The sequence below is a fragment of the Akanthomyces muscarius genome (assembly GCF_028009165.1).
Source record: "Akanthomyces muscarius strain Ve6 chromosome Unknown contig_18, whole genome shotgun sequence".
Lineage (NCBI taxonomy): Eukaryota > Fungi > Ascomycota > Sordariomycetes > Hypocreales > Cordycipitaceae > Akanthomyces > Akanthomyces muscarius.
The window spans coordinates 335,405-348,893 of record NW_026611618.1 but is presented as its reverse complement, the minus strand read 5'-3'; the positions used below and the strand labels follow the sequence as shown (position 1 = coordinate 348,893).

Below are 13,489 nucleotides of genomic sequence, written 5' to 3'. Positions count from 1 at the left end.
CCTCGACATTATTACGCACACGATCTGGTGGAAACCTGGTACATAGACAGCGGTTACATACATGCGACGACGCTATCTGTCGTTTGCCACGGCGCTCGAGGAAGGGAGATGTTTCATTATTATTATCATCATCGTTATCAAGCAGTTTATCAGTTTATAGACTTTTTCCCTCTTTTCAGCAACACATGACATTGCACTTTTAACCCGCATACTTTGAAATCAGCCGCTTCATGATGGACATGGCGCCGCCGCGATATCCTCCACCAAACATGGCAAAGTGATTCAAGTGGTGGTATCTGCCACGGTCAGCAAAATGTACAAGCCACACATTGTGGTCGATAAGTTGAGCCACTCACAGCTCGTATAGAGCAACGCGATCCTTCCACTCGTCACGCGGCTCTGCCTTGGGCACCAGCTTATGGTATTCCGTCCAGAACGCCGTCCCGAAGCCGCCAAACATGTTCATGATGCCGTAGTCGTACTCGGCGTGGCCATACACGGCCGACGGGTCATACACGACCTCCTCCACGCCGCCGTGCCCGGCGATCCGCCCGCGGGAGTGGTTCCCGCTCCAAAGGTCGCCGTGGACCACCACCGGCGTGATGTCCTCGACGCGGCCGAGCAGCCGCGGCACCACCTCGTCGGCGACCGTCTCCACGGCGGCGGCCAGCTCCGCGTCGGATCCGTTCTTTTTCACGGATGCTCTCAAAATGCCGCGGAGGCGGTTGTCGGCGTAAAAGTCGACCCACGAGGCCTTGTAGGTGTTGTCCTGCACCGTCTCGCCGCAGCACGTCGCCGCGGGAAAGCCAAACATGGGCTGGGCGTGGCCGTCGGGAACGGGCGCGGGCGTGGTGTGCAGCCTGGCGAGCTTGGCGGCGAGCGACACGCCAGAGTCTGGATCTGAGGAGGAGGAGGAGGAGGAGGAGCTGCGCGCGCCGAGGTCGAGAAAGTCGGTGGCGAGAAAGTATCGGTTGGATGAGTGCATGGCGCCGTGGGCGTGAGAGCGCGGGCAGAAATTGGGCACGGCGTCGGCAATGGCGTTGAGGGAGGCATGTTCGCCTAAGTTATTGTGAGAATTGACCTTTTCATGATCAAGATGTTATGAAGACGTTTGTACCTTTGAACATGGTCTCGGCGTCGGCGCCGCTGCCCGTCTTGACAAAGTAGTGCTTCGGCTGGCCGTCGACCGTCGTGGACAGCTTAAAGGTCGATGCGAAGCCGGAGCCGCCGTGCGAGCTCATCGTGGTGGCGTTGGCATCGAGGCCAAGAGCTTCAAGAATTGCGCCATCGACTGCGGGCGCCATGTTTTGTTATGTTTATGTTGTATATTGGTCTGTTGAGAGCGAACGCTACCTCCTAGTCTGTACTGAACCGTCGTCGCTGGGGCCGCCGGCTCTGTGACGTCAAGTTTACATGCTTCACACGGTCATGGTCGAAAACAGCACCAAAGGAACAAAGCGCCCAGAGCGGTGGAGAAAACGATACAACGTGAGAGGAAATGGAACGCATTCTAATTCGTAATCTAATCTATGGTATATTGGTATATTCTATTAATCTATCCGCCAACTCCGTAATAGCCGCTCAAAACGCCAATGTCAAAATGCTCGTGTCAAGGTCCGCCCCACATGCCGGCGCCGCTCGTCCGGACGATAGCCGGCGGATTGCAATGCGCCGGCAGGGGTGCCGGTGGCCTGATTTTGTAAAAGTGTGTGGTGATTGTGTGATGGCGGTGTGTTTTCAAGGCCGGCGGTGTAAAAAAAGGCAATTAAGAAGATGCTTTGCATGCTCAGTAAAGCAGTGGGTATGGTAGGCGTGTGTGGTGTAAGTGCATCGACTGCAGGACTGCAGAGGTGTCTACAGAAGACGCTTCTCAGATGCGCACTCAGCCACCGACTCGCAGTTCATAGAAGCCGTCTCGGAGCTGAAGCCGTTGTTGTTGCGAGTAGGGTGGTTGTAGGGCCAGTCAGAGGCCTGGGGCTTCTTAGGCAGGCCCATCTGCTGGTTGAAGCAGTCCTTGCACCAGCAGGTCTGCTGGCCGCGCCAGGCGGGAGCAGGCGTGCAGTGGCGAGCGAACCAAGACTTGATGCTGGAGCCGGTGGAAGAAGAAGACTTGACAGAAGAAGCCATGGTGCTGGTGTCGTCTTGTGTAGACAGATGTACAAGATGTATGGATTGTATGAGTGGCGTGCAAGTTGTAACTCGGGCACTGGGCTTTGGGGATGTCTGCGGGAGCTGTTTTCCCGATCCTTTCGAGAGGGCATGCGCTCCTTTTATAACATTTACAAAAAACTTCTCGCCTGCCCATAGCGTCTACCCTGCGATATTCTCCGAGCTGTGGTCACCACCGTCAGGACAGTCAATGAGTCTTTTTAGTGGAGCTCGGGAGCCAAGCCAACATGCCGCGGAATCTGGCTGGAATCGCCGAGCCATCGCCGGTGGCAGCTCGGCAGTCCTGTCCTAGAAAGAATTTTTCATCGGCCTCTGCTTAGCTTAGCAAGCCTCGTAGGATGGCTATTCGGAGGCTTAGCTCCTTGCAGAGTATTATGGTATGCGACAATTTTGGGCATATTTTGGTGAACATGGTTCCTGTCTCGGACACCCCATGTGCTCGGCAGCGCGTAGATGTCTACATGGAGAGTCATGGGCCTAAAGGTTGCGCCATACTGGTCAAGTGATGAAACCAGTCACAATCCAAGTCGAGCAAGTTTGTTTCCAGGCCAAGCCTGCCGCAGTGCAGCTGGTTTTCATGCAAATCGAAATCCACGTTGCAGTGATGCAGCCACACGGACCTGACTCGGCGTCCCTGCAGCGCCTCAGGGACAAGCCGCTGGAAATAGCACCAGGACTAAGGGTAATAGGCGTGGCCCACAACGGGCGCTAGAAAACCGTCTGCGAGGCTGCTGCAGGGCGGCTGATCGTGGCGTCCCTTGTCGAGACGGAATTTCGCCTTTTCCATGGTGCAGGGACAATTGAGCATTGTATTGGCGGCAGTACCTCGCACGAGTAGCGGCTCTATCAGCGACATTCGTACCTTTGACAAGCTTGCTGTTGTGTCGAGTTGTTTGCAAAATTTTATCGGCAGTCGATATGATTCATGTCGGAAGTCCTCGATTTCCGCTTCCCGTTCCTTCCGCTATACCCGATGTCGCGCTCTGTCCGTGGTTCCACCTCTGTTGCTGATGTTTTATCGACGGCTTGCCTGATATCGATGCGATATGATTGGAAACAGTTTTTTTGCCGCTAATTCGTAATTAGTGCTGCTCAGGTGGCCTGGCAAGTGAGACGGTTTGCTTCTCGTGTTGCCGCCTGACCTGTCTGTCGCGCCCTAGATATGGTCTAGCCCGGTCGTGCTGTAGCACGGGCCAACGGTAGATCTCGAAGGTTCAATACTTGAGATCATAATGTCAGTATCGTACATCAGGAACCGGTTGCAGCTTACCGGGTCAAGTTATTGGGTGCTCCTAACTTCCAACGTATGCCTGGAGAGGCTCGCGTTTGCAGCAGCTGCTGATACTTCCAAGGCAAGGATACCAGTGAGGCCGGGAAAACACGACTCAGCGTAGAGGTGCACGGAAATACATCCAACTATGTCACGAGATATACCAGAGATATAGCAAATGACTAAATTCATGACGACGCTCGATCGAGTCTTTCGTAAAGACGGAGATGCTATGCGCAACTGCCGACCGACGTAGACGTCTGCCAGCTGGCAGGCGCGTGGCGGTGCTGCCACTCCAAATGCCACAGTAAACAGTAGCGAATTCTTTCCTGACTATTCCCAAGCACTGCAAACAAGACTCCTCACTTACCATCACATGAATACATTGATCCAACCTGTGCCGAAATTACTCCTCCCCAGGCTCGTCCGTTTGCGCTTCATGGCATCGCCTGCCATGGTCTACCTCCTGCCCGGCTTCCGCCCAATAAAGACATATCTAGACAGAAATTAGCCTCTGCGCTGCAGCCTCACCGCGGCGTTAGGAGTTCATCACCTACAATGGAAAGTACGCCTGTTTGCCGGAATAGTGCACGTTAGCAGCCACACCGCGCATTAGTCATGTCAATGGGCCTACTTTGAGACTCGGGTCTCCCGCCTCGTCTCTAGCGCGACTGATCAGTTGCTCAAACTCCTCCATCGGCATCCTGCAAAAAGCGGTTAGCCATAGCCTGGTCTATGCGCGGCAGAGGCTCCAGACTTTGTTTGTTCTGTAAGGGGGTAGAGGGCAGCTGTAGCCAAAAGCTCCTTGATGTTTTCGCGATTCGCTCTCCCTATCCTTTGGTCTCGAGATTCTGCCGAATCATTTGTTAGCCTGGTACCCGTACCAGCGTACGGCCATCGTACCGGTCGACCAGGCGCTCATCGGCAGCGTGATGAGTTTCGATTCGATATCGACGAAGCCGGCGTTCTCCATCCAGCCCGCCATGCTCAAAGCCGCTCGGGGGTTTTTTCGAGGGGACAGCGTATTCAGATAGCGGCTTGACCACTTCGACAGCGCGTGATCTGTGTACCCACGACACATTAGCAACTCTCCATTTCCGGGAATTATGCATGCCAGATACGTGCCGTAGGTCAGTCTTCCGTTATCTGATTGTGCATTCAGATACATCTCAACAATCTGACACCATCCTCCAGGCTTCGTGACGCGATATATGTCGCGCACATAGCTGGGCCATCGACTTGCGTGAATCCCCCCAGCGACCATTTGGCTGTGGACGAGGTCGAAGGAATTGCCCGGAAATGTGAATCTACCTCGAGAATTAGCCAAATATCCGAGCGACCAATAGCACACCTGCACTGCAGGGCCGCACCTCGAGTTAAGGTCATCAATTTGGAAATCGAGATTGCGCGGCGGATGGTCCGGCAGCATGTGCGGGCTTACATCTATACCCAAAACCTGGAGGCGAGATGCTGCGTTAGCTTGATGATTCAAAAAGTAAAGGAAAGATGATCCCAGTGGAAAAAGTTGCAGTGGCAGACTCAACTGCGGTATGCGGCCCCACGACCACGGTCGATGCAGACGCCGATGGACGCCAGTCCCGGCACCATCATTTGCATACCTCACAGTCGGGATGTTGTTCGGCTACTTCGACAGCCCAGTTGGCAGCACCGCAGCCGCAGTCGAGAATACTCCTCGGAGTGGCCATGGGAGGGAAAATGAGTCGATTGTCGAACACCTTCGACAGGACATTGTGCATCAGCTCCAACCTCTCGATTTCCTCCTGTGGTACGGTTAAGAGCAGTTCCATCGGAAAACAAGTTTCAGACTACTAACCTCGTCCACAGGCGCAAAGTATGTGCCGGCTTCCAGCGAGTACTTGCTGAATGCACGACCGCAGTACTCCACGGTATCTCGATACTCGTCATCCAGGGGTTCCGTGCTCTCTCTAGGGACATCCATTAGTGAGATGTTGTACGAACCCAAAGTTGACGTACGGAATACTCATTTTGCCCTCGGTAAGCTGTTGGTGGTTGATGTTGGAGGGCTACTGTGCGTCAAGGAGGTGAGTCGATCGCTGTTGTGGGCAAGCCACCGTTTTGACGTCGACCCTCAGCGTGTGCAGCCGTTTTGACCTATCGAATTGCTGCAGCTGTTGCGTTACCACAACTGAAGTACAGCTTGTTTCGCGCAGCGCGAGAACGAGACGAATCGGATAAGTTGGGCGTTGACGGGTGCTACCTAGGAATCATTCATTAGGCCGCCAATCCCTTGTCAAAACTGGACCATATGGCGCGTGACGCATCGTTAAAAGGACGTCAACCATGGGGCAGATGAAGACAGGACGCCGAATATGTAATGGTGCTCTCTGGCTGCATACTTTAGTGGGCTAGGGCTCTGTAGGACAGCACATCCTCTGCGCCTCCTTTTGGCAAACAGTTCTAAGGCGAGCGCCGCCCGGGTCACCGGGATTGGAAGGAAAGCGTTCAATGTGATATAATGAAGTGGAGAACGGAGCCGTGGCGGTAAATGGCTCGTCGGTCGTCAGTCGCGTCACTTTTCTCGTCGAAACGGCAGCCTCTCACCAAATCTCGTGGAAGAACTGGGCACGCTGAATCCTCTGGCCAGACCGAGTGGACTAGAAGCAAACCTTATACTCACAACTCACCATTGCATAAGAGAACTCTATCATGCAACTTTACTCCATTTATTCATACCAAGCGGGCGACAGACGGGAGTTGTACTATCGCAACACTACCTTCAGGCTAAGACTTCAGTGCCGTGGCGAGGCCACACCACGAGAAGTCGCTAGATTATACGATTCAAAGTGGAATACAGCTTACAATTGCGCTACCTTCTCTGCGGGGAGGAGCCACAGACGACGGCCGCCCACCTGCGAGGTCAGAAAGCCACAATGACCGGCACCGAAAGCCCGGGAAACTAGTATCTGCTTTGCAGCGACAGCCTTGTGCGAATATTCCAGAACATTCAGGACGACATTCGTGAACATAGTTGTATGTCAGACTCACGCCCCCGAAATGCGCTACTAGGCCAGCAGGCTTCGCTAAAATCGCCGTTGCTCAGCGGCTTTCGCAGGCTATGGAACGGGCCACGGCTTGCATGTCGGCCAAACGTACTGGGGCGTTTTGGGATCCAATCCCGCTGAATAAACTGGGAGAATTCCTGGCCACACCATGGAAGCTCACCTCTTTCACCTGTGAGGTGGGCCGACAGGAGGGGACATATCCACATGGATTGGCATGTCCTGCATCCTCGACTATTTTGACGTGCCAAGCCCGGTTGGGGTAAGTCAGGATTTGTTCTTACAGTGTGACGACGAGGAAAGCATCGCTTCGCGGCTCGACGTGGAACTATAGAAGGCTTTTGACTTTACATTTCTCCATGTTCGTGCTAAGTCGTTTCTAGTGCCGGGATCAGCCAGGGAAATTGCGTGAAAAGCTGTGGTTCGACTGGCAAACTTTATTGATGCCCAGATATCTCATCACCCCGCGGCCGAGACCAAGTCTGAACAAGCCCAAGCAGTTGCGGGGCTTCTTTAATCAATGCCTGAGCATTGGCATAATGACACAGCCACGCTACAACTACAGCGCTGCTGTCCGATTTTACAGGGCGGTCGAAAGAACTGTCGCTGAACAACGTGGCGGAGGAAGACTGTGGCCGGGGCGTTTCTCAGCTGCCACTCATTTTATACACTTTTAAAAAGCCACCCCGGTCGGTTTGTTTGACGACTACCTCGGACAACATCATCTGCCGCTCTTGGTCGGCCGGAAAACTCTGGCGATGCGTCCCAAGCTTGAGTTGCAAAGCTCAGGTTGTTCCAAGCTTTCGGGTCCTCTGATGGCGTGGGGCCGACTTTTGGGTGGGTTCCGCCGTGGACCGCGGCAGGCACAACGTTTGGACTCGTCAATGTGAGGGCATGGACAAGCTCTGGTCATCACGAGTAGACTTGCATAGAGCTTTCAGACCACGCCTTGTTTGGTGAGTGCAAAAGACTAATCCGGTGACAGCAAGGGTTGTGATTGAACAGTGCCGGGTCGAGACCCCTGCTGTATTGTCCGCATGAAAGCATAATGACATACTACGCGAAAAAGGGACGGAGATCCTCCACTGAGAACAAGCGACAAAATTGGAGACTATGGAAGCTAAGATGCGCAACCGTTACAGATGATGCTGCAGCCAAGGCTGGAACAACGCAACGAGAAGCAGGCGGGTAGGAAGCCGAGTCATGATTAGCCTTTGGCGTCGGCATTTGGCATTATAACGGGGAACAACTCATCAAGGGTTTCGAACAGACGTTCAGAGATGAAGTTGTTCGCCTGCACGACGATGGCGAGGTCATGTATTGAGTCAGCTCACCGCCACACCTCGGGCCACCCGCGACCGCGCGGGGAACAGAGCGGAAGCCACATAGTCGTGTAAATATGGAAAGCACAAAGTATGCTGAAAAACTTCAAAGCTCAAATGACGCCTCATGAATGCCACGTTGTTCGGCAGCGGGGGGCGGCTCTAGTGGAAACGGCCCGCTCTCCAAAGCAAGAGTTGTGTCATGGCTTTGCCATGCCATGGCAACTGGATTTCGGCCACTGAACGGATGGTATCTCTGCGATAAACGCCGAGATTCTCGTGCACAAATTTATTTATATTGACGCTGGTCCAGTCCCTCGGCTCTCATTCGAGCTGGGATGTGATATTCGCAGACTTGGCTCAGGGGCGGTGAACAGCGTAAACCGTATCTGCATCCCTGTTCGAAACAAACACGCTATGTCACGATGCGGAAGGTCTGGCGGACGACGTGTTTGAAGACTATTACATGTTCGGGCTATTATTCTGTCATTTTTCAAACACGAGCAAATCGACGATGTGTTGGCTCGTCTAGGATTGGCCAACGCCGTTGTCGCGCGTGGCATAGATGGATGGCACCCACAATGCGCATGGCTGGCAAATCTCCGCAGACCCTTGACTTCGGGGGCCCTTGATATCTTGTGATATCTTTCACTATATGCAGGGAAGAAGCGAATATGGAATCTTGGCATATGAATTGTCACTTTGCCATTGTGCTGGAAACGAGCGTGACGTTGCATTGTGCAGAAGACGCAATCGTCTGAAGCAGCCAAACAGTCAAACAGCCCCACGCCGTTCAAATCGTGGAACCGAGGGGGTAAGCAAAGCTCATTACGTGTTTGTTTGTCGTGCATCGTGTGTATACGAGCACGCGCGTTCCAGGCGGGCCTAGACGGCAAGAGTAGGCAGATCAGTGGAAACGGGATTTCGGAGTAGTTTTCTACTTCTTGCCTGCCGGGGGGGGGGGGGGGGGGGGGGGGGCTAGAGCAAGCGCATGAAACTGGATTGGGGCCGTTTGGGCTTTTTCATCAGGGTATCTATCGGTCGGGACGAACACTAGATCTCGGTTTGTCCGTGGGCAAAGTCTAAATAATTCCTAATTTATGCCAGGCGCAGACACGTTGCGGGCATAGCCTTGTTCGGAGAAGGCTCGGGGGAAACACAAAAAAAGAGTTTGTTGGTGCTGCATGGTGGAAATCGTTCGACGTCGTAGAGCCGATGCTGTCCTGTCTATGGATACACAAAAAAAAGGCGAGACGATCTGGAAAGGAAACGACGATGAAAAGATTGCGCCTAGTTACAACATGCATGGGGAAATGAAATACAAGCTGAGGAAAAAATACAATAAGTGATGATGGGAATAAAAACGACAAAACTGCCCATCCAGGGGAAAAGAGGAAATGGCGGAATGTGTTGGCAGTCTAACCAACCCGCCCTCGTCTTTTGGAAACTTTATTCCTTCTCGGCCGACTCCTAGTTAATGCAGCCCTCTTCCCCAAGCGGCTCTCGCGTGCTTCTTTCTCTCTCTATTGCTCTCTTTCTACTCTTCGGAAGCACATTTCCGAAAGCCCAACTTTGAGACGTTATGCGATGCTAGCTATTCACTTCACCGTCCTCAACACCATGTAAAGACGGGGTTGCTGCTCTTGACGGCCTCGAGGCGCTCCACAATGACCTTGCGCTGGTTGCCCATCTGGCCCTCGGCGGCGGCGTAGCCGAGGTCGCCCTCGAGCAAGTCGTCATCGCCGCCGCCACCACTGTAGTCGTAGCTTCGTCGACTGGCACTAGGCTGGTCGCTGCCGTAGAGCTGCTGTGCGATGGAGTGGCTGTTGCGGCGGCCGGCCGCCGTGCTGGCAAACGAGTACCGGCGCTGCGGACGCTGCTGCGAGCGGCTGCGGTCATTTTTGTTGTTGTTGCGGGGCGGGTCGTAGGTGTTGAGGGCGCGCGACGGGCCGTGGTAGGAGGATGAGCCGATAGGAGCAGATGGTCTGGCGGCGGTGCTGGCATCCTGGGAAGATGACATGTCGCCGCCGCCGGGGGCGTCTTGCAATGGGTCCGTTGCTTCAAGCTTTGGGCTGGTAATCTCGAAACGGCCTGGGTTGGGCAGATCCCCGGGCAGCGAGGCGCCGAAGCCGAGGAGGTCCGTGTTTTGCGAGGCAGCGTTGGTAGCGCCGGCGGCGCTGTTGGCGGGCGCGGAGCTGGCAATGTCCCCCTCGTCCTGGTCAAACGAGGTGCGGGAGGCGAGCGCGGCGCGGCGCATCTCGGACGAGGTGACGCGCATGGGCACGGCGACGGGGACGTCGACGAGGTCGTCCCAGACGCAGACCTTGGCGCGGCGGGTGAGCTCGAGCGGGCCGTGGTCGGCCGTCTTGAGGGCCTCGACGACGTTCCAGGCCTGGCCCTTCATGACGGCAATCTGCTTGGCAAACATGCGCTCCTGAAAGTCCTCGTCGACCTGGAAGACGCGCTTGAGCGCCATCTGCGTCTGGCTCCACCACGCCGTCGACGTGAGCAGCGGCAGGAAGTGGTCGCGCGTCTTTTGCGAAAACGGCCGGCCGATGAGGTCAACGGGCAGGAACAACCAGCCAAAGGGGAAGCTGCGCCAGGCGTCGGGGTGCTTCCATGGCCAGGAGAGTGAGTTGTCAATGGCGCCGAGCACCATGTGCGTGTGCTTCTCCGAGGCCTGCTGCCGCTTGGACGCGTGCATGGGCTGTTGGCGCTTATAGGGGTATGATGCGGTGGACGCCATGGCGGGCATGTCGCTGGCGTTGACGGGTCGCGGGCTGTCTGCGTCGGGCTCTGCCTCGGTTGCTTCCATGTTGAGGTGCATGGGCTCCGTGGCGATGGACACGGCGCCGGATTCGTGGTCAACCCTGACCATCCAGTTGTCGAGGCCTCTGTCTGTATTGCGCATGATGTAGTCTAGAATAACCAGCTTCTCGAGCTCTTCGCGGAAGGACTGTTTTAGGTCTTCAGTCCAGGCAAACTTGGGTGGCTGCTCTGGAGACGGCGAGCGCTCGCCACCACCCGGTGACTCGCTCTCGTCATCCTCCGAGTCGACATTCTCGGCTTGGCTTGACGTCGAAGGACGGCAGGCATCGGACCACTTCTTGTTCTTGCGACTGCGAGCGTCTTTACTGCTCGATGTGCGGAAGCCAGACCAGTACTGATCGGGCCAAGGGTTCTCGCGAAGAAAGACGTTGGCGTCCTTGAAGCCTTTGAGGAAGACCTGGAAACTGCCAGGCTTGGCTGGGAAGGGCTTCTTCTTGCGGTAGAAATTGCGGCGGTCCCAGAAGGGGTAGTGGAAAGATTTGGAAGATAGCCACACGACATCTGTATAGGGAACCATGTTTGTTCGTAGTTGACGGTCGAGGACATAGGCAGCGGCTTCGCTGACATATGATAGGTTAGGGATGAGGCTGTTCAAGTTAGCATGTGATTGGGACGGTTTGGGCCAGTTGTGAGAATATTCTTACCATGCTCGTCCAAAGCAGCAGGGAAATAGATTTCGATGAATCCATTTATTCCATTTGGGGTTTCCGGCCGCGTAGGGCTCTTCATCTTTGGGCTTGAAGACACCGACAATCTTGCCATCCGGATCGCGCGCAAAGTAGCTACCGGAGCTACCTTGTGAGATCATACTGGGGTGGATTTCCTGTCGAATGGCACGTCTGACGCTGTCGACGGTAGCCTCAAAGTCGGCCTTGGTGATGGCACCCTCGGGAGTGTCGGCGAGGCCCTCGGCTGTGATGGGTCTGACACCATCCGGCGCGCGGAACACAGAGTGTTGGATCTCGAGACGCTCCTCCTCGCCGGCAAAGCTCTTTCCGCGGCCGCGCTTGAATTTGGAGGCGATCTCGTCGGCCCAGCGCTCGAAGCGGGCATTGATGGCTTTGATGTCGACGCCGCCGGCGCTACCGACGCGACGTCGAAACTTGGGTCGCGCAGTGCCAGAGCCGCTGCTGTTGATGGGGGCGAAGTTGGGTGCGCCTGTGGCAGCGAAAGGGTTTAGAGAGTCAGAGGGACCGGCGAATTCGTCGTCAGAGTCGTCGCTGAGTTGGTCGGCCTGGGCAAGGCGCTCGTAGCCCGTCGTGGGTGGGCGTGTCTTGGGCATCGTGGGCTGTGATGGAACGGCGCGGGAGCCGTGGTACCGAGGATGGACGGTCGAGGATGGCTGGGCGGCTTATCGTGATGCCATTTGCCGGAATCAAGGTCGCGTACCGGTGGCAGGTAATGAGTGATTGCTTGAGCGATAGTCGGGAGGTGCAACCCTATTGGGAGAGCACAGACGTGGCGGTCGTCGTGTCACAGGTAGGTAGGCAACCGGCGTAGTAACTGGACTGGAACAGGCGCAGAAGACGGCAAGCTGGTAGGATGCAGAGAGATGACCCAATTGGAGATTTGCACCGGGCTGGACGGGGCATTCGGCGCTGCAACGACGATGGAATTTGGGACAGGACAGGATGGAAAGGGACGGTGACAATGACGCTGATCTAGCTACGATTGCTTGACCCTTTTAGGCCAGATGTCGCGAGATGGATGGCCACGCGGTCCACTTTTCCGTGGTTGATGGTGGGATTTCTAGCGTGTCTCTGGTGGATTTATAGGGGTACCTCGTTCCTGAGCCATAGGTAGGTACCTAGGTACCTAGGCCCAGTCCCAAAACGGTGACAAACTCTACCGGCATCTTCTTCTGTCTTGCAAAGTTTCTTATAGTTTAGCTCGGCTTTCAAAAAATTAGACTTGCAACCCTTGTTAGAGAAAAACTCATTAGAATACAATAAAATAAAACTCAAACGATCATAAAAGATATGCATGGTGTGGGTTTGCTTCCTGACGACTTAGACACACAGGACGGCACAAACCCACCAACCATGCCTGTTATTCTAGATATCTTAACGCTTTTGAAAGACCGTTTTACGAACAGGGTCATCATTTGTGTATTAAGAATGCCTTGGTTAAAGAAACGGGAAAATTGGCAACGCAAAGAGTAACATGATAGACCGTCTGTGTATTCCGGAAGATGATGGGCCGTGTTCTCATACTTGGTGCGCTTCGCTGCCGATCATTGTCTTTGACTCAGACGTGTCGTACCTGATCTCTAATATTGTTCGCGCCGTGAGCAAGTTTTTGGACAGGATCGCTGTTGCCTGCCCCTGTTGTGGTTTATATTCACAATGTTAACTGGAGGGATGCAATACAGCGAAGCTGTGCTGTTCGAAGATCAATTTCTCTGTCGCACCGAAGAAACGAGAAAAATGATAATAATATATATACACCTGTGAAGGTCATGGCATGAAGAATTTGCATTTAGACTGAGAATGGTTTACTGCTCCGAGCGTGTTGAGACTTGGCATATCGTTGAGCAACTCTAGGGTGGCTCCTTGAAGACTAACAGGCATCTAGGATTGGACACAGAGCTTATACATCGTACAGATGTAAGTCTATCATGGCATAACTTACACATGGACCTCAGCGAGCTATGTACAGTGTAAAAGCCAGAAGTCACCCTTACGCCAGGTTTGACGTGGCAATCTGCCAGCCAGGAGGAATTGTTGCTTTTTGACCTTTTTTGGCGTGATGTCGCGAGATGCAAGGTAGCGCGGCTCTAACTTATTCTCCGGCCTGTCGGCCCACTGGCAGGGGTGCTTTGGAGAGGGTTTAGGGACAATTATACGGCTTTTAGGGCA

At 54.4% G+C, this 13,489-nt stretch overlaps 4 protein-coding genes across 4 annotated transcripts; 1 reads left to right on the top strand and 3 right to left on the bottom strand.

Moving 5' to 3' along the window:
- Window positions 1-199: 199 nt before the first annotated feature.
- Window positions 200-2,127, bottom strand: LMH87_008577 (uncharacterized protein; the record flags this gene model as incomplete). Its single annotated transcript, XM_056201768.1, has 5 exons — window positions 200-296; window positions 357-1,059; window positions 1,118-1,291; window positions 1,354-1,361; window positions 1,883-2,127. The coding sequence occupies 5 exons, from the start codon at window positions 2,125-2,127 to the stop codon at window positions 200-202; spliced, it is 1,227 nt and encodes a 408-aa protein (XP_056056397.1).
- A 1,771-nt stretch (window positions 2,128-3,898) lies between these two features.
- Window positions 3,899-5,445, bottom strand: LMH87_008576 (uncharacterized protein; the record flags this gene model as incomplete). The annotated part of the gene is made up of 10 exons (XM_056201767.1): window positions 3,899-3,935; window positions 3,997-4,010; window positions 4,074-4,143; window positions 4,197-4,290; window positions 4,343-4,501; window positions 4,565-4,746; window positions 4,810-4,895; window positions 5,059-5,220; window positions 5,274-5,385; window positions 5,435-5,445. The coding sequence occupies 10 exons, from the start codon at window positions 5,443-5,445 to the stop codon at window positions 3,899-3,901; spliced, it is 927 nt and encodes a 308-aa protein (XP_056056396.1).
- Window positions 5,446-5,936: 491 nt separating this feature from the next.
- Window positions 5,937-7,672, top strand: LMH87_008575 (uncharacterized protein; the record flags this gene model as incomplete). The annotated part of the gene is made up of 6 exons (XM_056201766.1): window positions 5,937-5,962; window positions 6,430-6,451; window positions 6,522-6,742; window positions 6,864-6,901; window positions 7,422-7,436; window positions 7,623-7,672. The coding sequence occupies 6 exons, from the start codon at window positions 5,937-5,939 to the stop codon at window positions 7,670-7,672; spliced, it is 372 nt and encodes a 123-aa protein (XP_056056395.1).
- Window positions 7,673-9,414: 1,742 nt separating this feature from the next.
- On the bottom strand, window positions 9,415-11,913 carry LMH87_008574 (uncharacterized protein; the record flags this gene model as incomplete). Its single annotated transcript, XM_056201765.1, has 2 exons — window positions 9,415-11,218; window positions 11,276-11,913. 2 exons carry the CDS (start codon window positions 11,911-11,913, stop codon window positions 9,415-9,417), a joined length of 2,442 nt encoding a protein of 813 aa, XP_056056394.1.
- Between the last annotated feature and the right edge of the window lie 1,576 nt (window positions 11,914-13,489).